At 43.8% G+C, this 26507-nt stretch overlaps 1 protein-coding gene across 1 annotated transcript in view; it reads left to right on the top strand.

The window, feature by feature from the left end:
* The first annotated feature begins 7960 nt into the window (after positions 1–7960).
* The window catches only part of GAB2 (GRB2 associated binding protein 2), a 105906-nt gene continuing 87359 nt past the window's right edge, over positions 7961–26507 (top strand). Inside the window, exon 1 of the mRNA XM_069972017.1 lies at positions 7961–8319. Coding sequence (XP_069828118.1) covers positions 8248–8319 — 72 coding nt within the window. The 5' untranslated portion in view covers positions 7961–8247. The remainder of the gene's footprint in view (positions 8320–26507) is intronic.

Consider the following 26507-nt stretch of genomic DNA (forward strand, 5'->3'; position numbering starts at 1 on the left):
TGTTACCAGTTGGGGGGCGTGTCCCTTAACAGTCTGGTCAGCTCTGATTGGATAGTGTCAGGCAGTGAAAGGACACGCCCCCAGTTGGTAACACGCAGTTGCTTATTAGTCATATGTTTCTAGTAAGAATAGGCTGAGTTCACACTACGTGTTTGCAATCCTTTTTTTGTTTGTTTTTTTTAATCCATTTTTGCAAAAAACTGATGCATTTTGATCCGTTTTTCAATTGACTTCCATTTTTTTTTTAAAAAGTCAAAACGCACCTGATTATTTTTTTTTTCTCGTACACAAAAAACGAACTTAACCTTATTTTTGTGTACGTTAAAAAAAAAAGAATGCGTTTTGATCCTCTTAGTTTTTTCTATTATCTTCCATTATAAAAAAAAAATCAAAATGCCTGCAACTCAAATGCATCCGTTTTTTCATCCGTTTTTTGCAAAAACATAGTGTGAACCCAGAGCAATGGCACATCACAGAGCTATAAGAATAGGTCATCCAGCATTGTTATATTATGGGTAATACAAGTATTTGTAGAGATGAGTCTGACGTACATAGAAAATTACTGCTCCAGTCATTTTCTATGGACATCACACTCCTCTCACCTGCTTTGCATAATGCGCGCGCTACACTTCGGGCCGTGATTTCTTTGCCCAGGGACCGGATCCAGCAATGGGACTCCGAGGAATGGTTACCTATGCCGGGCTCCACCGGGGTGTCGGGCGGGCTTCGCCACGGCATCCCGACTGACAGGTTCCCTTTAGAGGTTTTCCAGCCAGAATATCCTTAAGAGAGGTCATCAATATTGGATACGTGTGGTGCCAAAATACATCACCCCTGTTCATCAGCAGGAGCCGTGTCACTGGCATACACAGTGAACCAGAGTCTGAAGCAGCCAGCCATCAGGGCCATCTGCTTCCTGTTCTGTTTCAGAAGGGGTGTTCAGTGTTGGCACTGATCTGATATTGATGACCCTTTCCGGGCATAGGCCATCCATACCCCTAAAATCACCTTGTGTCACAGAAGGCACACACTTTTTTCCTTCGTCTCCACCTCCAGTGCTTGTGCCCATGAAACAACATCCTTGCCAAAGAAAGTGGAGCTTGAGCTGCTGTTAGGCATATCCAAATCTCTTCCCCATTATAGACTACCTTAGTGGGTAGGTGCATTTGCTGTGGATTTTTCACCATGTTGAATATCCAGTTTACAGTAGCAGCAAAGTTCATGCGTTTTAGTGCTCTCTGCTGCCACCTCTGTCCATGTCAGGAACTGTCCAGAGCAGTAGCAAATCCCCATAGAAAACCTCTCCTGCTCTGGACAGTTCCTGACATGGACAGAGGTGGCAGCAGAGAGCACTGTGTCAGACTGGAAAGAATTTAACCCTTCCTGCAGGACATACAGAAACTGATAAGTAGTGAAAGACTGGAGATTTTTAAATAGTAATTTACAAATCAGTATACCTGTTTTTTTTCTGCGGAGTCTCTCTTTAACCATTCTATCCAGAGCTGTCTGCAGTAACCATCCATCCTGGACAGCAGTATCAACAACACTTGTGCCATCTGAAAATGCAGAGAAAGCATGGCTGTGTCCTGATCATCATCAGTCCCTTTCAGCTGGAGCTCACAGCCCGATCTCCCGCTATCTAGCTGCTGTGTCAGAAAACGTGGACCATATGCAGAGTGTTATATGGCGTCTATGAAGGTTGATGGTCTGTCCTTCACCCATGTCTTTTTTTTTCTTGTAATCATTGTAACGTCATCATAAATCATGATTTGATTTAAAGGCTGTAATAAGAGGACGTCATGAGGTGAGCGGCGGGAGGTTAATGTCTGGTAAACATCGCTTTCTTCTCAGCCGGAGTTTAATTGCAAACGGAAATGATAATTACGATTTACAGGCGGCATTAATAGCGCTTGAGGTCAGTGCCCAGGATAAGCAGATCAGTCCTTAAACATTAGAGAGGTTGGCCCACAATTAACCCAGATAGCTCATTGTGATGGGAGAGTGTGGACCCCCATGCTAGAGGTCCATTAAAGGGAATGAGAGCTGAACTGCAGTTACCTAGCATGGCCACTATGCAATATACAGCGCTGTCCCTAGCAGAGATGAGCGAACCAAACCCAAGCGTGCAGTATTTGATTTTTGGTTTGAAGTTTGATGTAGCTGCTTGGTCTGCTTCCAACTTTTGCACTCACCGGTAATCGAATGGCTCATACTCACCTTTTGAAGATAAGCGAAACTTAAGCATGTTTGAGTCTGAACGGCATTTGATTACCGGTGGCTGAAGAAGTTGGCTGCAGCCCTAGGGAGTCTGGGAAACATGGCTACACCCATAGGCTTCATGCTTCTTCAGCCACCGTATTCAAATGCCGAACCATCAAACTTGAGCATGCTCCAGCTGCACTCATCTCTACTAACAACCTACATGCTAACCTCCGTTGTCCTGGAGGGGCGATCTCCATGTGTGGTGCCGGCCGGGGTCTGCTCCAAGATGGCACCGCCCCCGCTCGGCAGCAGCCGAAAGCAAACAAGTGCCGATTGCATTGATCTTTGCTGTATAAGTATACAGCAAAGATCTTAATGAGAGATCAAAGTGTATATACTAGAAGTCCCCCAGAGGGGCTTCTAGTATATGTGTAAAAAAAAAAAAAAGTATTGTTATTGGTAAAAAAGCCCCCTCCCCTAATAAAAGTGCGAATCACCCCCCCTTTTCCCATGTTTTAAATAAAAGTAAATAAATAAACATGTTTGCTATCGCCGCGTGCGTAATCGCCCGAACTATTCATTAATCACATTCCTGATCTCGTACGGTAAACAGCGTAAGCGCAAAAAAAATCCCAAAGTGCAAAATTGCGCATTTTTGGTCGCATCAAATCCAGAAAAAATGTAATAAAAAGCGATCAAAAAGTCGTATATGCGCAATCAAGGTACCGATAGAAAGAACATATCATGGCGCAAAAAATGACACCTCACACAGCCCCATAGACCAAAGGATAAAAGCGCTATAAGCCTGGGAATGGAGCGATTTTAAGGAACGTAGATTTGTTAACAATGGCTTGAATTTTTTACAGGCCATCAGATACAATATAAGTTATACATGTTATATATCGTTTTAATCGTAATGACTTGAGGAACATATATAACAAGTAAGTTTTACCCCAGGGCGAATGGCGTAAAAACAAATACCCCCCAAATATAAGAAATGCGTTTTGTTTTTGTTTTTTTCAATTTCACCACACTTTGAATTTTTTTCTGGTTTCGCAGTATACTTTATGCAAAAATTCAGCCTGTCATTGCAAAGTACAATTAGTGACGCAAAAAATAAGGGCTCATGTGGGTTTCTAGGTGGAAAAATGCAAGTGCTATGGCCCTTTAAACACAAGGAGGAAAAAACAAAAACGCAAAAACGAAAAAAATTGGCCCCGTCCTTAAAGGAGAAGTCCGGCGAAAATTTTTATTAAAGTATTGTATTGCCCCCCCCAAACGTTGTACAAATCACTAATATATGCTTATTACGGCAAATGCTCGTAAAGAGCTTTTTTCCCTGCACTTCCTACTGCATCAAGGCTTCACTTCCTGGATAAAAAATGGTGATGTCACTTCCTGGATAACATGGTGATGTCACGACCCGACTCCCAGAGGGACACAGGACACTGAGCAGCCCTCTGCCATCATCCTCTCTGGGAGTCGGGTCGTGACATCACAGTTTTATCCAGGAAGTGACATCACCATGTTATCTAGGAAGTGACATCACCATGTTATCCAGGAAGTGACATCACCATGTTATCCAGGAAGTGAAGCCTTGATGCAGTAGTAAGTGCAGGGAAAGAAGCACTTTATGTGCATTTTCCGTAATAAGTGTATATTGGTGATTTGTATAACTTTTGGGGGCAATACAAGACTTTAATAAAAATTCCCGCCCGACTTCTCCTTTAACAAATCAATAAAGTTCACTCTCCTTTATGGGACATGTCACTGGTCAGTTTCTAGAAAACCAGGACTAGGCATGGTCTGCCACTTAGTGAAATAGCCAGCATGTAGAAGTGTATGGCCAGCCCCAGCTTCAAAAGGGGGACCGGCAACGTCTGGCTAATCACCGGGCTAGCTTTAGTTTATTAAAAGGATTGTTCTGATGAGACACCCCCTTTAAGGCTGTATAGTATAATTTTAGGCACTGGAGACTATACAAACAATGACATGGTTACTCTTGCTGAATATCCCAGGTCTTATTTTTATTTTAATTCATAATAATTTCTAATGAATCCCAAGAAGAGGAAGAAACTAGTTATTTCCTCCCTGTTAGATCTCACCACTGAGTTCCTCTTACTTCATTAAAGGAGAACTCCAGTGAGAAAACATTATATCAACTAATGTCAGAAAGTTACACAAATTTGTAAATTACTTCTATTTAAAAATGCCAAGTCTTCCCATATTTATCAGCTGCTGTATGTCCTGCAGGATGTGGTGTATTCTTTCCTGTCTGACAACGTGCTCTCTGCTGCCACCTCTGTCCATGTCAGGAACTGCCCAGAGCAGGAGAGGTTTTCTATGGGAATTTGCTACTGATCTGGACAGTTCCTGACATGGACAGAGGTGGCAGCAGAGAGCACTGTGTCAGACTAAAAGGAATGCACCACTTACTGCAGGACATACAGCAGCTGATAAGTACTGGAAGGTCTAACCTTTTAAGCAGAAGTAAATGATAAATCTGTATAACTTTTTGGTACTAGTTGATTAAAAAAAAAAATCACCAGAATACCCTTTTAATTGTAATTCCGAATTCAAAATGGTGTTAGCATTATGTCTCCGAGGCTGCTAGCTGTAGTCATGTAAGTGCACCCTATGGTAAGTCTGTAGTCAGTAATACTGTAGATCTATTGTCTCCCTAGATTTTATTATGACTCCTGAAAGGTATTTTCCTATTTGGATCACTCAGACCTTATATTACAGTGTATAGAGGGAAGGGGTGGGTGGGTGTGTGTGTGTGGGGGGGGGGGTACTGCTATAAACCCCCCACCCCCTTTACTGAGTTCAGTGGTGCCTCTTTATGGCGGCATTATTAATAACCTTTATTATGTAACTAAAAGTGTGGGGTGTTAATCAGGGAAACACCCCGACATATTCTCATAGTGACTATCCCATCCCACTACAATGTGTACAAAGCCAAACACTGCCCACAGGCTGACTAGATTTACAAAAAAAAGTCTAATCGTGGTTTAATACTTTAACTTATCTACTTCAAATATGTTTGATAGATAATAGATAGCTAGATAGGAGATAGATAGGATAGATAGATAGATAGATAGATAGATAGATAATAGATAGATGATATATAATAGATAGGAGATAGATAGATAGATGATATATAATAGATAGGAGATAGATAGATGAGAGATAGATGATAGGAGATAGATAGATGAGAGATAGATGATAGGAGATAGATAGATGATAGGAGATAGATAGATAGATAGATAGATAGATAGATAGGAGATAGATAATAGATAGATAGATAGATAGATAGATAGATAGATAGATAGATAGGAGATAGATAGATAATAGATAGATGATATATAATAGATAGATAGATGATAGATACATAGGAGATAGATAGATAGGAGATAGATAGATGATAGGAGATAGATAGGAGATAGATAGATAGATGAGAGATAGATAGATGATATATAATAGATAGATGAGGGATAGAAAGACAGACAGATAGATAAATAATATACAAATAATGTATGCAGAACTCAGAAGAAGTATGGGTGCCGGCAAGCATGCCGGGGGTCCACCAGGCAATGGTGAATATATCCTCAAAAAGGCTGCAGCACTCCAGGAGTAGTGAGAAATCTGTGCAAAAATGTATTCACATCCCAAACAAATACAGCGAAAGGGTACAAACACACACGGCATATATGCTGCATATTTACTGCTGCGATACACAGCAGATTAGATCTAAATAACTGAACACAGTATCAAATCTGCTGCGTATCTGCTGTGTGTGTTTGTACCCAAAGCGACGTTTCTGACTGCAGTAGCAGTCTTTTTTCAAGCTTTGGCAACACACGTGCAAATGCAAGTATATATACACATATCAAACAAGTGGTAACAATGAAGAAATCAGTGACATGAAAATGCAAATGTGGTCAGGTGACTAAGGGGAGTGAACTCCCGTACATAGTAAATAGTTACACAATGGGTGAATATAAGTATACAGTGTTTGTGAAACATCAATCATAAATTCAGAATTTAAAAGTATCTAAAGTGGATGGTATAGGATCGCTCACCCGATGCTGGAGGATGCAGACAGCTGATCCATCGGAGCGGGGTGGACAGGTGGAACGCAAGCCCGAAAGGAACGCAACGTAGTGCGTGTCTTGTACAGGGTGCACATGCGCGATCATCGCACCAATCGCGCATAACGAAACAGTCCGGACACATCAGGGAAACGCCCATGTGCTAAATTCATATGTATAGAGATCTATCATTGGCCACAAACTCGTAAACCATAACACCAAGGGGCAGGGCATGTCAATCCTAAATTAAGAAATGAAGTAGTTTTAATACACTTAAGCGGGAATAACGTATCTGTAGGCCACCCATTAGCATGGACCTGGGACTAGAGGCATCCAATGTCTCATAATCATCCCATTAGGGTTGCTCGCCTGGGTCCGCACCGTGCCGCATAAAAGCCGCATTGTGTGAACACCTGGCGAACTCCCGCTGTGATCCATGGTAGCTGAAGTATACAGTGGTTATTGAGACAGTCCAGCAATCTATCTATCTCACTATCTCTTATCTTATCTTTCTGTCTGTTGCCTATATAACTATCTTTCCTTCTTATATCTATGTATCTATCTAATATATATATATATATATATATATATATATATATACATCTGACGTTATCTGTCCATCTCATATCTACCTCAGCTAGCACTGTCTATAGGTAGCATTATGGACTCATGGGCTGCCAGTGTACCCTATAGGGCTGTGACCAGTGGGTAAGATGTCTCTGCATGTGGCATCTACAGTCCCACTGTAACCTGTTGCCACTCACAGCCCAGAAGCCTCCAGCACCCCCCTCCTCTTCATAGCACATTGCCCCTGGCAGCAGTACTGCTGCTATGCCCCCCCCAGTATAATAGGATCAGTCACTATGTTGCATGCCCCCCCCCAGTATAATAGGATCAGTCACTATGTTGCATGCCCCCCCAGTATAATAGGGTCAGTCACTATGCTGCATGCCCCCCCAGTATAATAGGGTCAGTCACTATGCTGCATGCCCCCCCAGTATAATAGGATCAGTCACTATGTTGCATGCCCCCCCCCCAGTATAATAGGATCAGTCACTATGTTGCATGCCCCCCCAGTATAATAGGGTCAGTCACTATGCTGCATGCCCCTGGCAGTAGTACTGTTGCTATGCCCCCCCGTATAACAGGGTCAGTCACTATGTTGCATGCCCCCCCAGTATAATAGGGTCAGTCACTATGCTGCATGCCCCCCCAGTATAATAGGGTCAGTCACTATGCTGCATGCCCCCCCCCAGTATAATAGGATCAGTCACTATGTTGCATGCCCCCCCCAGTATAATAGGGTCAGTCACTATGCTGCATGCCCCCCCCCCCCCAGTATAATAGGATCAGTCACTATGTTGCAAGCCCCCCCCCCCCCAGTATAATAGGGTCAGTCACTATGCTGCATGCCCCCCCAGTATAATAGGATCAGTCACTATGTTGCATTAGTTCCGCTGTTTGTAAACACACTGCTACATTGTAGCCTTTGCTGTATTCTATAGCATCCTGTCCATTCTTTCTTCTTTAGTAACAAGTTGTGCAGTGTGTCCAGGGGTGAGGAGCCCAGCCCCCTGCCATGCCCACTTATTGGAGTAGGGTGTGGTTAGAACCCATTGCTGCTCTGGGAAATCCACAGCCAGTTAGTTTCCTGCTTCCTAAGGCAGCTGGAGCTAAAGACAAGAGGAGAGAGCAGTGAGTGGGGCAGTGCAGGATGGAGGGGAAGCACTGATCAGTCAGCAGCAGCACAGTGACTTCACTGTGTCCTCATACAGAGGGGGCACTGTGTTGAGCTGCCCCCTGCCTCATGGCACTGGACTGCACAAGAAGAAAGCTCTCCTTCTATCATGCCCCAATGCTCTTGGATTGACACATAAGAGGGGCTTTTCTCTTCTTCTTTTTGCCACTGATTGACAGATCCAGACACAAGGGTCTTCTATCTTCTCTGGGCAGGATGAGTGAAGGAGAGGTGGTCTATGCTGGATGGCTGAGAAAATCCCCTCCTGAGAAAAAGTTGAGGCGATATGTAAGTAAGAGCGCTGATGGTAGTAGGATGCCTGCTGGTGCTGCTGAGTATAGTGCATTATCATTGTAAGGGGAGGGGGGGTGCATTGCATTGTGGCTGGAGGGGGAAGAGGAGGAGGGGGGCTACAGTTAGGAGATCGCTTTGCACCTGTCACAGGTGCTCCCATTGTAAACACAGGGGATATCCACCGCTCATTAACCCCTCCCTTGCCTCACCGCTCTCTATTGTGATGTGAACTTTTACCTGAGTCTATGATGGAGTTGCTGAAGTATTGTGGGGGCAGCTGGGGGGCATTGTGCATCGGCTTGGGTGTACTTAGAGGCGATGTAACAAGTCGGACCAGTCTGGCGACAACATTAACCCCTTTTTTTTTGTCTGACAGCAGAGGGTTAACGCTTGTGCGCAGAGTTGCCATATATCTCTTCTGTATGTGGACAGGGACAAAGCACTAATGGAAGCTAATTCCCTTATCCATTCCAGTATGCAGAAGGCTGGGGGGGGGGGAGATTAACCAGTTAGCTGCCTGGTAAGAGGGTGTGGATGCTCTCTATGGCCTGACTGACCACATGGACCTTCTATCTGTTTCGTCTAGCCATCCCCACCCTGTATTACCAGCAAGGGTTAATAATATAGCCGGTGTAGGACGACAAGTCCCAGCCCACCCCGGTCACATGTGGCCAAGTCATTATTTACTATGTGCTGGTGTCCGTCCAGCTTTGACCATCCACCCAGGATGATGCTGCAGTTTCTGCTGTACTGTGTTGTTCTCCTATAGAGAGTCCATCACACTTACTATTGGATATGGAAGCTATGGTTTCTATTGGATATGGAAGCTATAGTGGTCTTGCCCTGCATTAAAGGGTTAAAAAAGAATTTGTGATGAGAAGTGGAGCATTATAGCTCTGGCGGAGAGCTATGTGTTGTAATGGTTCGTGATGTGTCAGTGTAACGCCTGTTAAAGTTGCATTGACCTGGATGGGGGGGTGACGGGACTCGTATGTACTAAGGGGGGAGGAGGAGGAGTAAATGGTTTTATAAAGGGGGTCTCTGAGGCTACAGCTACTTTAAAATTCACCTTTAAATCTGTGTGTTGCTATGTATGGATTTTCTCATTGTCCCAAGTTGAGAAATGTGGATAAAGTACAAGTACGTGAGAGAGTCCATGGTGATCACGTTCCATCTATAGTTATCTTATAGGTTACACTAGAACCATTACCCATACCCGGCTCTGGTGTTACAATGGAGCCTTGAAGATGTTTTGTGGACGCAATGGTTCCTGTAGGTTTAAGGACACCTATAAAGCGGTTTGGCCTCCGAAAGGTCGGACATGTGAGAAATTCCTGAAAATGTAAAAAGTTGCATAAAGCAGAATAGGGTTGATGTGGTCTGCTCATTGTATTATAGGAGGGGTCGTGCTGGACTCATGAACGTGATATAATACAGATGACCTTGACGCTGCATTGTCCATGTAGATCATTGTCCGATCAATATGATCATCCACTGTCACAGTGTTCTACTTTCTGTGTATTAATGCTTCAGTGGTAATTGGGGAAGCGAGCGGAGTGCGGCATTCAGGATGTGGTGATGTGCATGATATTCTAGGAGCTCAGGCAATGAACATATTATAAGTTGTATGGTAAGTGTCAGGTGACGGACTCTCTGAAGTACCTTCTTTGGATCGGTTACGAGTGAGGTGACGGTTCACCAGCAGGGGGTGCAGTTGAGATGGGGGGAATCTAAGAGAAAGGTGCAGAGGCCTTGTACATGTGACTGTATTACAGATAAGATATGACATGATGGTGGATTATACTCCAACATAAACCGCACCATACTGCTTATAATACCGTGTTATGGACATAATGCAAGTAGGGCTAATAATGGTGCATCAATGAGATGATATACGGTTGCGCCCATAGGGGGAGATTTATCAAACATGGTGTAAAGTGAAACTGGCTCAGTTGCCCCTAGCAACCAATCAGATTCCACCTTTCATTCCTCACAGACTCTTTGGAAAATGAAAGGTGGAATCTGATTGGTTGCTAGGGGCAACTGAGCCAGTTCTGCTGTACACCATGTTTGATAAATCTCCCTCATAGTACTTAGAGACCCATAGAGACTCCATATGTCACTGTGCATTGGATCAGTGTTCCAGTTCTTGCCATTGCCTATGGGAAATGACCTGTAGGGGGCGCATGAAGAATGACGTGCACCATATCCATGTACAAGTACTTCAGACATGAAGTGGTCTAAAGGCCCTATTCCACGGAACGATTATCGTTCATAAACTCGCTCCAACGACCGCTCGTTAACGATAATCGCTTCGTGGAATTGGTGTAAACGAGCGAACGACAGAGGCAAAATCGTTATATTGTCATTCAAAATTGTTTTTCAGCATGTTGAAAAAAATCGTTGGTCATGGAAAGAGTTCGCTAATCAGTTCGAAAAAATAAATTAGAAATCTTTCAGTCGTTCATAAAAAGGTTTTTTTAAAAAAAGTAGGTGTGTCGTATGGTCATGATCACCCCGGCGAACGTTTTAAACGACCATGTAACAACCGCAAAATAATCGTTACACTACATATATCGTTTATGTTCCCACGAGCGGTCTTTGGAGCGAGTTTATGAGCGATAATCGTTCCGTGGAATAGGGCCTTAAGAAAGAGAGAGGCTTCCATCTGTGTGAATAGGAGTTATACTATGGGCCATAAATGTTGCCGAGTGGTTGCCACGAACCTCTTGTTATTCAGATGATGTATATTTCTCTGAGAATAATGTGTGATGGTAGTGACGTATCCAGTGATCCGCAAATCCAGGATGGGATTAGGACAACAGTAGATGGGGCTGAGCGGTCAGTCTTATTGCCAGAACTATACACTCCTACCCAGTATTTAGAAGCATAATATACAATAAAATATGTATTTCAATTATACTTATTTTTCTGTAAGGATTTGTACTTATGTTTTATAGTACAGTGGTACCTTGGTTTCAGAGTAAATTGGATTAGGAGCGTTTTGCAAGAAGATCTCAGTTTTTTAAAGTTGTAACTTGGTGTAAGAGCATTGCTTTGGTTTAGGAGCTCCCTGTACTGGGTGGGAGTAGAGGAGGGGCATGGTCTGCATAGCGGGGTCTACAGCACTGTACTCTGACCCAGGAAGTCTCCCTCACCTTCCATATCAGAGCAGATCCACTTCAGGCTGGGGCTTGCATCAGGGGACAGGACTGTGGAGGTAATATCTCCATAGCTGTAACCTCTCTCGATCAGAGAGTGCTGCATGTATGTGCCCACATCTGCCCTGCTCATTCTGTCATGGTCTCTGCAGTCAGCCCTTGTGTTTCCCATCCTCTACATTTCTGCTATAATGTACCTGGACACACACTCAACTAAACTCACTGCTGCTGTAATGTGCCTGCACTCACACTCAGCTATACACACTTCTGTATAAAAAAGTTTCTGTCACTGTCCTCCTGCACAACTATGTGATTCTCACTTCCTGATACCTGATACTATACATTATACTGCACATGCTGATTGTTATACTGTTACATTAGTTAGATTCTTGTACATAGGAGGCAGTATTTTAATATATTCTTGTATATGGGAGCAGTATTGTAGTATAGTCTTGTACATAGGGGGCAGTATTATAGTAGTTATGTTCTTGTACATAGGAGCAGTATTATAGTAGTTATATTCTTGTACATAGAGCAGTATTATAGTAGTTATATTCTTGTATATAGGAGGCAGTATTATAGTAGTTATATTCTTGTATATAAGAGCAGTATTATAGTAGTTATATTTTTGTATATAGGAGCAGTATTATAGTAGTTATAGTCTTGTACATAGGAGCAGTATTATAGTAGTTATATTCTTGTATATAGGAGGCAGTATTATAGTAGTTATAGTCTTGTATATAGGAGCAGTATTATAGTAGTTATATTCTTGTATATAGGGAGCAGTATTATAGTAGTTATATTCTTGTACATAGGAGCAGTATTATAGTAGTTATATTCTTGTATATAGGAGGCAATAGTATAGTAGTAATATTCTTGTACATAGGGGGCAGTATTATAGTACTTATATTCTTGTACATAGGAGGCAGTATTATAGTAGTTATATTCTTGTATATAGGAGGCAATATTATAGTAGGTATATTGTACATAGGAGCAGTATTATAGTTTTGAGGTTGATTACTTGATGGTCCTATTAGACAAGGCAATTTTTAACGATTGCTATGATCGTTTACTCCTTCTGATCCCAGCAAAAGAACGAGCAATGTGTGCAGTTAGCGAATATTTAAAGAATGATTAACAATTATTTTATGTTCAGCTTGAAAGATGTTATCAATGACACACAAACACTTTTATTGATCGTCGCCTGCGTAGACACAAAGCGATTTTTGTTTTTTTGCACAAAAATCATCCTGTGCCCTTACTGATTGGGTCAGACCTTTTGATAGTTCATGAAACTGCGGTACAGAAAACTAATCTATAAATCAGAAGGATTTCTAATTTCTGCTGCAGCTTTTTGTGGCTTACTCCTTATGGCCCCATTGAATTGCTATGACTCAATGCATTCCTAAGGGACTTAGCACAGGTCTAGTCAAAAATAAAACCCTGAATAGCCCTCTTTGGTGAAGTGTGAAATTCTTTGACCAGAAATATCCAAATTTAGAAAGAAATTAGTTTCCAAAAGCTGATGTATCCAAGCTCAACCACGTGTCCGTTTTAAAGGCTGATATCGGTCACTTACACTTAGAAAGGTCTCTGGAGGTTCTCAGCACTGAAGATAGGGAGGACAGGGAGTTCTGTAGACCTCTGACAGTCATGTCGCTGAACAACACTACAGTCTCATTGTATGATTGATAACAGGGAATGATAAGTCACGGCCTTACTTGGCCGATTACCAGCCGCTTAGGCCGATATTCATGTCATGCAATAGAACATGCTGAAAGATCCTGTGTTTTTGCAGCAACTGCTTGTCAACCCATGCAATAGGAGTGGCAGCAGCAGACCACCGCTGACTTCAATGGGCAGCCTGAACGATTTAAGAATCGTTTGGGCAGCTCCTCCTGCTGCTCCCCGCAAACTGTCTGTGTGTGTGTAATAGCACAGGCAGCAAACGGGGAAATAGGGGGGATCGGGTGCTCATCTGACATGGTGCCTTGTAATACGGCCTTTAGGCTTACTCCACCTAGTCCCAGGAAAAAACTATTACCCTATAACTTTGTTACCACAAATCTGATTTATTTATGTAATGATTTTATATAGTAGCTAGAGATCCTGGGTTTTAGAATTCTCTGACTTTTGTAGTGATCGTGACAATCACACTCTGTTTCAAGGAAAGATGTTACAGCACTGCCCCCCTATGATGACAGGATGTTTTACTGGGATCTTAAAGGGTTTCCATTTTTGAACTATTACTTTTGTTTAATACACTGTCCTGTCTGTATTAAAAAATATAACTACTATAATACTGCCCCTATGTACAATAATATATTTACTGTAATACTGCTTCCATGTACAAGAATATAACTACTATAATACTGCCTCCTATATACAAAAATATAACTACTATAATACTGCTCCAAGTATATAACTACTATAATCCAACTGGGGAAGAGAGGCTGAGTTAGCACCAAAGTCCAGTGTTATGTCATGTGTACCCACGAGCTAGGACATGTAAAGTGAGGATAGTAGGCTTACGGTGTGCAGCATAGGGGTGCAAAGCTAAAGTATACAGATAATCCAAAGAGGGAGACAAAGAAGCTTGCACTCACCAAAAAAAACCGCTGCGGTATGAGTCCGTTTTATTTCGTCTTGATAGACACGAGTGGGGAGGGGAAGTGAAAGCACTTTCACTTCCCCTCCCCACCCCACTTCCCCTCCCCACTCGTGTCTATCAAGACGAAATAAAACGGACTCATACCGCAGCGTTTTTTTTTGGTGAGTGCAAGCTTCTTTGTCTCCCTCTTTGGATAACTACTATAATACTGCCCCTATATACAAGAATATAACTACTATAATACTGCTCCTATACACAAGCATAGAACTACTATAATACTGCTCCTATGGACAGAGATATTATTGCATTCACTGGACATTATTGGTTTCATTCTATTCCCTGTTCCCGCCTGACTGTAATTTTTGCTCTTTATCAGTGAGGAACATTTTTCATTAGCATTTGATTAATATGAATTGATGATGAAGCGATGCTTATCATATATGCAATATTACATTTGAACAAAGCTTTTGTTGCCACAGGTGGAAGTTCATATATTGTATCTTACCATCTAATTGTGGGGGAGGAGCAGAAAAAGGTGGTCACTAAGGAAATGTCCTGCTGTAACGGAGTGTTCCCACTGATATAAGGAAAGTTGTGTGTGTTACCTTGCGTACGTCCTTTTCCTTCTCTCTGTCAGTATCTCTTAAGCTTTCTTTTGGAATTGTTTTAGGCTCCTCCTCCCCTCCCACAGCATGGAATGATGATCTGCAGCTTCATCCCCTTCCTCTCCCCTCCTTCATATCTACACTTTTCTCTTACTCTAGATGGATTTTTTTTTTTTTTTGAGGCAGAGGTGGTTTCTAGAGGTAGAAAGAAGCTATATTATAAAGTTTCTTAGTCTGGCATGTATTACAATTAGTGTTGAGCTGAGAGGCCAAATTGTTCGGATTCGGTGGCGTTCTCTGAATCAGAACGCTTGGCATTTGACTCCCCATGGCTGCAGAAATGCAAAGATGTTATAATGCAGGTACACTGCCTGTGGCTCTAAACCCTGCCCCTCTCATAAAGCATCTCAATATATTGGATACATAGTGTTTCCCCATAGATAATATATGTCTACAGCTAATCCACAGGGTGTGTAGCAGAGTTGATACGGATGAAGAGTCCGTGATGAAACCGCATCCCCAGGGCTGCAGATTTTCCCTTGCTCACGGCTCTACTCCATATGTCATGTGTCATCCTATTGATTTGCTCATTTACGGCGTTATATACGGCATGAGTCACAATGATTTCGGAGAAGTCTATGTATCAGCATGAGGGTCTAACTTTCTCATCTATTAACATTGTTCTCCGAATTATTATTATTTTTTCCATCTTTAATTTTACACAGGACTGCAACCTCTCTATCCAAAGCGTTAAATAACCACCTTATATCACACTTGCGCCTTGGAAGGAGTAACCTCCTTGTCAAGTTGCATGCAGAACTATTTTACATGTGCTCCGCCCCTTTGTACAGACCACGCCCCAAAGTATTTTAATCACAAGATATGAATAATACACATTTCTTTGTGACCTAAAATAAATGGATTTGGGTTATCGTATATGGTTACTATCTATTATAACCTGATGTTGTATGACAAATCCCTCTCCGCTACATCTGCAGCATTGACAGCACCTTGTCCTCCATAGCGTACGTTTGTATTCAGATCGTGGTCTCCCTCTTTGTGTAATGTGATCTTGTCTCTGACTATTGCTTTCATCGTGCCCTTAATTCAGCTTCCTGCCCCTGTGTTGGTCAGCACAGACCACTTGTACCCATCATCACCTGGACTGGTGTTACTGGGGGCTTGTTTTACCATGGTCTCTGTCATCCGAGTGCTTTCGTCATTTCTTAAAGGGAACCTGTCACACCGAAAATGCTGCCATCCTGTTATAGAGCAGCAGATGCTATGTGGATTGATATATAATTTTATGTCAAACGATTCAGGATAACTGGTCTTTTATTCCTGTAATCTCAGCTCTTTCTTATAAATAGTCAAGTGGGCGGTCCTACTCAGTGATTGACAGCTCCATCCAAATATACAGATAGCTGTCAATCACTGAGTAGGACCGCCCCATGACATGACCTGATAAATTATCCTGTGCCCCTTCTGTACCAGCAGATTTGGGCACTGTATGATGTAGACATTGGAGGTGGCTGCTCTTTGGTAGTTGAATGGTATGATTTGGGCCTTGTTGTGTGGTCAGTATGGTAATTTTATTCTAACATTCATTCTACCGTCATGTAAATTTTATGTAGCAGTATTTTTTTCTGAGCTTCATGTGGCACCTTTATTTAAAGGGGCAGCGCAGTGCTTTCATCCTATAGACAGGGCTGAGCTGCAATACCAGACATAACTGCTGTTTTTGTAAAAAGACAGACATGTTTTTTTTTATGGCAGTGTGCATGTTAGACCACTCCATTCATTCTCCTTAGAACTCTGCTATTCCTATAGAGAGTGTGTAGCGCAGTATTCCAGATTTCCCATTCATTCATTAGACAATTGATCTCCTTTCTTGTGATCAGTGGGAGAAGGGTCCCAGCAGTCGGACTCCCATCAATCAGCTATATATCCTCATTCATGTGTACAGAGGATAACCTTTAATCTAGGGATAACCCCTTTTAAGAAAGATAGATGCTCAGTTTATAATGGGACTGCAAGCAAGACTAATATACTGTATCTTAAAGGAGCACTCCAGCAAAACTCATACTGTTATGTATAGTACAGGACCAGAGGGGGAGGAGCCTGATACCGGATACTTGTCATGCCCCACCCCTGCACAAGGCCTAACACATTGGGGGAGATTTATCAAACATGGTGTAAAGTAGAACTGGCTCAGTTGCCCCTAGCAACCAATCAGATTCCACCTTTCATTCCTCACAGACTCTTTGGAAAATGAAAGGTGGAATCTGATTGGTTGCTAGGAGCGACTGAGACAGTTTCACTTTACACCATGTTTGATAAATCTCCCCCAATGTTTGTTTCTTTAACTCACAGACAACCCATTTAGCTCTGCTACATCCATATATTTGCTGCCCCACAATCCACGCACTGTACAGAAAGTCCATGTCACCCTGTCTAGTTGAGTCTGAGTGACTGAAGGGTTAAGAGCGCTGAGATACCGCAGATGGCCTACATATCGGCAGATCCATTAGTTCCTTTTTTAGGGGGTTTTGTGTAAGTGTAAAGGGAATTGCACTTTAATGCAGTAACCGGAGAAGATTAGAGAGTGTGCCGCTCCCCTGGGCCTGGAAATGCAGGAACCTTCATCAATACAGCTCGCCTCACATCATCACATGTCCTCCATGATCAATAGCAACCCCATCCTGTCTCAGGACCCTTCCCCCTCTGTCCTCTGCAGGCCACTCTCCTCTATCTAGGCCGAGGGATCAGATACGATGGGATGTATCCCTGCCCTGAGCATCGTTCCAGGATTCCTGCACTAGTGTGTTTTGCAGCATTTTGCTTTATGTCTGCAGTATGTGGACCTGTAAAAAAAAAAAAAAAATTATATATATATGTGGCGATCGGATACCAAGGGGAGAGGGGAGACAGCTGGGTGACACACACAAGGGCTGCAGATCCCGCTCCGGGAGCAGATGGTGGATGGATGGAAGCTGCCAGTTGTTTTATTTATTTATTTGCAGATAGTATCAGGTTCTAATAAGGTAACTGGAAGTAACAATGTCATATTGTCCATGCCCGGCCTATTCTCTCTTCTGGTCCGCAGCGCGCAGGAGATTGTACAGATATATAGGCTCGGGGCAGACGTCGCTTCTCTCCTACTTATTGGCTGAGGTCACTGGTCTGTTGCCGCATTATCTTATAGATGACGTTAGCAGTGAACAGCAGGGTTTTACGGTTATACGCGATGCCTGGTGATTAATGATACAGACCATCACCCTGTTCTCTGCTGGTAAGATAGTGGAGGTTCCATTTTCCTGTTCCATACTGGATCATAAGTGGAAAATGTCTGTAGTGGGATCCCTTGGTCTGTTCCCTGGTGGTCCATATAGAGAACCTCTGGGCCTTTTCCTTGGTGGTCCAGTAGTGGAATCCCATGACCTGATCCCTGCTGGTCCAGTTGTGGGAACTCTGGGCCTGTTCCCTTGCTGATCTAGGGGTAGGAAGCCTCAGCATGTTCCCTGCTGGTATAAGGGTAGGAAGACTTGGCCTGTTCCCTGCTCCTCCAGTAGTGGGAACCCTTAGGGTCCATTTACACAGAAAGATTATCTGACACATTATCTGCCAAAGATTTGAAGCCAAAGCCAGAATTAGACTATAAACAGAGATCAGGTCATAAAGGAAAGCCTGAGATTTCTCCTCTTTTCAAATTTATTCCTGGCTTTGGCTTCAAATCTTTGGCAGATAATCTATCAGATAATCTTTCTGTGTAAATGGACCCTTAGTCAGATCCATTGGTGGGAACCCTTGGCTTGAATCTTTGGACCAGTGGTGGGAACTCTGGACCTCTTCTTCCCTGCTGGTTCAATGGTGGGAACCCTAGGTTTGTTCCCTGCTGGTTCAATGGTGGGAACCCTTGGTTTGTTCCCTGTTGGTCCAGTGGTGGGAACCCTTGGCTTGTTCCATGCTGGTCCAGTGGTGGGAAACCTTGGCTTGTTCCCTGCTGGTCCAGTGGTGGGAACCCTTGGCTTGTTCCCTGCTGGTCCAGTGGTGGGAACCCTTGGCTTGTTCCCTGCTGGTCCAGTGGTGGGAACCCTTGGCTTGTTCCCTGCTGGTCCAGTGGTGGGAACCCTTGGCTTGTTCCCTGCTGGTCCAGTGGTGGGAACCCTTGGCTTGTTCCCTGCTGGTCCAGTGGTGGGAACCCTTGGCTTGTTCCCTGCTGGTCCAGTGGTGGGAATCTTTGCTGTTCTTTATTGGTCAGATAGAAGAAAGCATTGGCCTGATCCCTGATGGTGCCAAGTGGGCATCCACAGACTTTGGTCCAAGAAGGCAGGTTATTTAGATGCTATGCCAGAAACTGTGCACTAGTTCTGATGCTGCACAATTTTCTGACAATTGTAACTTATGAGGGCTGGACAGGAGATTGTGATGTTAGTTTGACTCTTTATTGCTATCGATAGATGCCGTAACCTCATTCCCCCTCACAATGTATTTGATACAACTGTTTTTTATTACAACTACAAATACATCTGAATTCCCAGGGGTTAACTCTGGTGTCATTGGTGGTGTGAAGGCTCCTCTATTAGGAGTGGGGCAGCATATGGCTGCTGTGTCATGTCTTTGGCATTCAGATGATAGGACAGATTATTGTACAGTATATTTATAGGGACAGTGCGGTTTACCATGTCCCTGATGGGATTAGACTTCGCTCCCAGCTCTTAGAGTCTTAGGGGATCCTATGGCTCTTCTTAAGAAGATTGTAGGAGGGGGTTCAAGGAATAAAACTCTTATAAGCAGGATATCTATTTGTCTTGTCACCCCCTGGAGGGCTGGGTCCCCTCATACAACAGATACCAGGCCATCCTGGAAGCCTCAGAACATGGTACTGGATAGTTGCCCTCCTCGGATGTACATAGACTTGCTGTCTACATGAATAACATCATCAGAATCACATTGCCTGTGTCTTTTAATTACCACCTCCAGCCTGTTTTCTCTCTTCCTAGAAATTTTTTTTTTTCGATGAAAGCAAATTACATTCTGCATAATTTAGGCTGAATGGCCGCTATGGCCGGACCAGTAACACGCCACGTCTGCCAAGAATGGTGCAGTACTCTCATTAAGGCCACTATATTATCTGCTGTTCCTATGAGATTTACCATGTATGCAGGGGGTGGTAACATTTGGAGAATTCTTTTCTTTTATTGTATGAGGAATAATTTTACATAGCAGGTGATTTTTAGCTCTCTCTCTCTCTGCTGTTATTGAGCCCCTGAGAGTCCCCTCCATGGTGCTCAGCTATGTCTCATTTCACGGGGGAAGGCAGAGCTGGGCTGTTTGTCAGTAGTACTTATCTCTGGCCAAACTCAGCACATATTCCTCTCTGCTATACCAGGATATAGTGCTGGAGAACTGACCAGTACTATGCTGAGCTGATGATTTACACAGTACAGTACTAGACGGCATGTGGAGGGAGAAGAGGTTACTAATGCACTGGGTTTACTAGGTAATATGTCAGCAAAAACGAAAGAAACAGCAGAAGGATGACTGCAGAGAAAGGGTTAAACTAAGCACTGAGCTGCTACAGCTAAGAAGCTAAATGGAGGGGTAAGGGGTAGGTTACAATGCAGTACTGTAGATATGAAAGGTAACTGCACTGGGATTTATCTTAAGGAACATCTGCCTAGAATGGTTGGTTAAAGATTAATAAAATAAATAAAAAAAAAGGCCCTTGATTTACCTTTGAGGGACAGTGTGGATCATCTTCAGCAGTCAAACTGACTTGGCTTGCAGGTACACAGTCCAGGCTTTCTCCACTTCTCTTTCCTCCACAGAAAACAAACTAATTCCTGCCCTTACTTTCTGTGTTCTGTCCTGATCTAAATATAAGAGACAGAAATCCCCTGACAACAGGCAGTGAAGAGAACATTGTAGTGAAGGGAGACACCTAGTGGCCAAGAATTTAGAGCTGTTTTTCTGGAGTAAGGGAGTAATTTTTTGGTTAATTGAGTAATTTAGACATAGGTTAGGAACAGTGGCGTAGCTACCATGAAGGCAGACAGCGCAACTGCTATGGAGCTGGGGTGGTAAGGGGGCCCAGGGGAAGCGTGGTCTGCTGTCATGGAACACCACTGATGGCATCCCCGGATCGCAGCAACACTTATCGCACCACCCCCACTTACCCATTGTAAAATTGTGTGCCAACAACTGGCAAGCAATTGGATGTAATCTTCAAGACGCTGGTAGCTTATCTTCCCATAGGGAACAACTGAAGTCACATCTGCAGTTTATGAATGAGTTTTTGCTTCCGTGTTGTTGCCGCCTTAGGCTGTGGCTTCACACACACACACACACACACACACACACCTGGAGGCCATAGTAATACACTGACAGCTATGTCAATAAGATAAAGATAGCATTAGTTAGCATGTCGGAAATAAATTTCCAATGTAGGAAAGGGCCACCTGGTTTATCTAGTCTGTCTAGATCAGAGATGGGGAACCTTCGGCCCTCCAGCTGCTGCAAACTACAATTCCCATCATGCCTGGACAGCCAAAGCTAAAGCTTTGGCTGTCCAGGCATGATGGGAATTGTAGTTTTGCAGCAGCTGGAGGGCCGAAGGTTCCCCATCCCTGGTCTAGATAGATAGAACATGATGGATCCTTATCCACTGTAACCTTCCTGAAGCCTGGTCGGTGCCTGTGATAGACCATGTGCCTTTTGCGGTGAGCTCTTTATGTGGGAGATGACATCTATAACCGCAGCGCCTGCGTCTCGCTCCCATTGTGTGCACTAATACGTATGACATTTACAGGCCCATATTTTACTTGGCACAGACGGGTCCTGCTCCGAGGGTTAATGAATGGGCTAATTTGCTTCAGAACGTTCTGTCCTGTGCAAACCCCATTAAAATATCGCTGCCGATGTCCGCACGCTTTATCTTCCAACACATCAAGTACACAATAAAATTAAAGCGGTAGACGCAGCGCAGTAATCCCGCTCTGTTGCCTTCCTTAACCACCCGCTCTACCATATATATGTATATTATAGGTCCACCGGATGGGCCTTGTGTATATCACACGGGACTAAAAGGGGCCCTCAGTTTTGTGCAAATAAGAGACGTTCTACAACTTTCTAATACGTTTTTTAATTCCTTACCATTTTTATAATCCATGTGTGTTTTCAAGATGTTGAATCTGGTTATTCAAGGAAAATTATTTAGAAACATCTTTTGCAAAAACAGCGCCTCCCCTGTATTCAGGTTGTGTGTGGTATTACAATTCGGCTCCATTCACTTCAATAGAACTAAGCTGCAATACCACACCCAAACTGAGGGGACAGGGTGGCGCTGTTTCTGGAAGAAAGCGGCCATGTTTTTTTAAGCCTGCACAACTTCTCACTGCTGTGGGTTTGCTACATTTGCATTAATTTTGGACTGATATCTTCTACCTGCACTGATAGTAACCATGGGTCCCCATAGCAAAGCTTGGAATTTGGCCAGAGTGACATGGTACAGGGATAGCGTGCACAGAGTGACATTATGGTACAGGGATAGCGTGCACAGAGTGACATCGTGGTACAGGGATAGCGTGCACAGAGTGATATCGTGGCAGAGGTATAGCGTGCACAGAGTGACACCATGGCGCAGGGATAGAGTGCACAGAGTGACACCATGGCGCAGGGATAGAGTGCACAGAGTGACACCATGGCACAGGGATAGCATGCACAGTTACATCATGGTACAGGGATAGCATGCACAGAGTAACATTATTGCACCGAGATAGCATGCGCAGTTACACCATGGTACAGGGGTAGCAAGCACAGAGTGACATCATGGTACAGGGATAGCGTGCACAGAGTAACACCATGGTACAGGGATACCAAGCACAGAGTGACATCATAGTACAGGGATAGTGTGCACAGAGTAACACCATGGTACAGGGATACCAAGCACAGAGTGACATCATGGTACAGGGATGCCAAGCACAGAGTGACCTCATGGTACAGGGATACCAAGCACAGAGTGACATCATGGTACAGGGATGCCAAGCACAGAGTGGCATCATGGCACAGGAATGCCAAGCACAGAGTGACATTATGGTACAGGGATAGCGTGCACAGAGTGACACCATGGTACAGGGATGCCAAGCACAGAGTGACCTCATGGTACAGGGATAGCGTGCACAGAGTGACATCATGGTACAGGGATAGCGTGCACAGAGTGACATCATGGTACAGGGATAGCATGCACAGAGTAATATCATGGTACAGGGATAGCGTGCACAGAGTGACATCATGGTACAGGGATAGCACACATAGCATCCAGGATTAGAATATTGATGGCTGCCTTCTTAAATGGCACCACATCTGCCCACATGTTGTATTGCCGCTCATCCCCTTTCATTTGAGCTGAGCCGAGCTGCCATACCAGAAACAACATATAGACATATTTTTTGGAAGGGAGCTGCCATATTTGTATAATAATACAACCACTTTGTCTCCTCTGCTTTCCTCAGGTGGTAGCAAAGCTTTAACTGCCCTTCAGGCGTAAGGTGGCATAGATGGCGCTGTCCTTGGTACTGACTAAGAAAGAAGAGCATAACTTTATCTGTATTCTCTCTTCAGTCTTATACAGGAGGTTCTGCACTAAGCCATGGCCCTATAAATCCAGAGACCCTCACCTCCTATAAATAAAGGAGAACATTGGCACAACACGTCCGTCACTAATAGGGTGTTTATCCCGTCTCTACAAACAATGGCCTCGTACAATGGCTCCTCATATGGTCCCAATAACACGTCAATGTGGCTATTGTCTGGGATGTGAAATGCGAAACACACATTGCGGTAGAGTGAGTCTGCGGTGATGTCACCATGAGACCAGACGCCTCGCACCAGAGCGCTGCGACACCCGCTCACTATTACGTATCTGCCCCATAAAAACTCAAAATGTGTCGCTTAAAGTATTCAATGCCTGTGTATGTTTTCAATCTGGATGTAATAAGCCACAGGACGGATGAATAATATGGAACAATGGTGGAAATTCAAGCATGAAGATGCAGCAGAGCTGAGTTTGCTATTGCACAGCTTTTTAGGATTGTATGGCTTGGTACATGAAAACTTCTGATACCTTCAATCTTAATCCCTACTTGAAGTCAGTCAATTGAACCCACACTCACTTATTTTGGAGGTGGCATCCCTTCAATAGGGGGCAGTGGAGAGCAAGGTTTTTCTGCCGGAGAGATAATTTGCATACCATTTCCCATAAATCATTGCATTGCTTATAAGACTCTCCTCAAGGAGACACAGCACCCACCTTAGAGGACCCTTTTACCCCTGAGCTCAGCTCTGCTACATCTGTATGTCCTTACCTTAGTAGTCTAGCCTATAGAATACGTATGTTCTATTCTCCTATATTACTTCGGTGTGCTACGGTAGTTAATATTTGTTCTCTACCACTAAGAAGCAAACCCATAACTCCCATGTAATCCGCTGACTTACACCTCTGCATCTCTGACCTTTCGGCCATATCCATACCTGTGTTCCATGTTGACTTTAGGTCTGATATTTGACGAGGAATAGAAAAACCTTTCAGACTTGGGGGCCCCTGGGATCAGTGATTCAGCTGCATTGTATAAAAGGGAAATACACTGTATATCCTGGTATATTAGGCCATAAACAGACATCCCATTGCTGCAGCAGCCATATGGGCCATAGGAACCTGCAGCCTGTAGATGTCTTATAGGAGAGTGTATGCTCCGGGACCTGTGCAAAGTCCAGGGAGGGGAGCTGTGACCATCACCTATTGTGAATGGCGGCTCCCATCCTATCTATACAGTGTATTCAGAAAATCTTCAGGCCCTTTCACAAATAAAAAAAAAATAAAAAAATCCAATGTTTCCCCATCATTCTGCCCTCTTTACCCCATAATGACAAAGTAACAACAGAATATTAGAAATCTTCTCTAATTTATTAAAGGAAGGAAAAACTAAACGTTTGTAATAACATACAATGGGTGTTAGTGAGTTATCTATATGAAATGAATATGGGGGAAAAAAATTTAATTTACTATTTTTCATTTCCCCTGCCCCCCTTGACTTTGACACACTTATTCCACTTTGCCTCCATTGCTTGGATGCTCCCAGAATAGAAGGAGACTCCTTGCTGCTGTAGGACGGCCGCTTTACTGCATTAACATCAGAAAATAATCGGCTCTGCAGAAATATCTTCAGGTTACAAAAGAGAAAGCAATCACTGAAGCCAGGTCTGGACTGTAGGGTGGATTGTTAAGCTCCATGAAGCCGTATTCCCAGATAATCTGGGAGACTTGGTAGCTGCCGCATTGTCGTGAAGCAGCAACACACCTGCCTGCTGCACATGTGATATATACCTGTATAACACTGTGTCTGTGTCTTCTTTCTGCTGCTTCATTTCATTGGTGGACAGTGTCACCTAGGCGGGGCTTAATGACAGTTGGGCCCCCTCTCCTATATGGACAGTGTCACCTAGGCGGGGCTTCATGACAGTTGGGCCCCCTCTCCTTTCTCCCATATGGACAGTGTCACCTAGGCGGGGCTTAATGACAGTTGGGCCCCCTCTCCTATATGGACAGTGTCACCTAGGCGGGGCTTCATGACAGTTGGGCCCCCTCTCCTTTCTCCCATATGGACAGTGTCACCTAGGCAGGACTTCATGACAGTTGGGCCCCCTCTCCTATATGGACAGTGTCACCTAGGTGGGGCTTCATGACAGTTGGGCTCCTTCTCCTATATGGACAGTGTCACCTAGGCGGGGCTTCATGACAGTTGGGCCAGTCCATCAGCTGAGCCGTGACGTTGGCTCTGGTGGAGAACCTGGAGCCTAAGGGTGCGTTCACACCTACAGGATCTGCAGCAGATCTGCAGCAGATTTGATGCTGTGTTCAGTTATTTACATGAAATCTGCTGCAGAAAATCAGCTGCAGATCCTGTAGGTGTGAACGCACCATTAAAGGGGTCTCAGAGCGGCTTTCCTGTGCTGAAGAGGCGAGTTAGTACCATTTCTTATTTCCCCCCTGTGCCCTGCCATTAAAAAAAAAAAAAAAGCCCCGCCTAGGTGGCACTGTGTAGCAATGAAATAAAGCGAGAGTATAGGGGATAATAGTATCACTTTAAAGCATAGACGTCTTCAGTAATTGTTGTCTTGTATGGCTAGAAGTGTAGTGATAAAATGCCTCTGGTATCCCAACAAACTGTTGCCATGATATTTCCAACTAACGGCTGCACATGAAATTTCTTTGGATTTGGTGACTAGTGTTGAGCGGACTTGCTGAACTGTTCGGGATCGGCACTGTTATCTGAACCCGAAGCTTGGCATTTCAGTCCTGGCATCTGGAGAAGTTAGGTGCTCATGGATGCCATCCTACTTTTCCAGCCGCTGGGAGTCAGACGATGAGTGTTCAAAGAATGTTGCCAAACCCGAACAGTCCGCTCAACATCTTTTGGATTTTCTCTAAGCATGTCTCAATTCTCTTGGCTAAATTGCTGGCAATAGCTCAGGTGTCAACATTCGTGTCACCCAACACTAAGTGACCTTTGACATCATTAAAGGGAGATGATCCCTTATTAAAAGTGTCTGATCTGCTGGCAGCTCCCTATAGTGCACAGTGTGCTGAGGATGGAGGTAAGTGTCCTACCTCCATCCTTCATGCCATTTCTGTGATATTAAAGGGAACCAATCAGATTGTGCTGATATGGCTGCCAGCTGCATCCTACAGATCTAGGATGCAGCTCCCCTAGCATACAACCAGCATCTGCAGAGGTAAGTTTATAA

The sequence above is a fragment of the Dendropsophus ebraccatus genome, chromosome 5, assembly GCF_027789765.1.
Source record: "Dendropsophus ebraccatus isolate aDenEbr1 chromosome 5, aDenEbr1.pat, whole genome shotgun sequence".
NCBI lineage: Eukaryota > Metazoa > Chordata > Amphibia > Anura > Hylidae > Dendropsophus > Dendropsophus ebraccatus.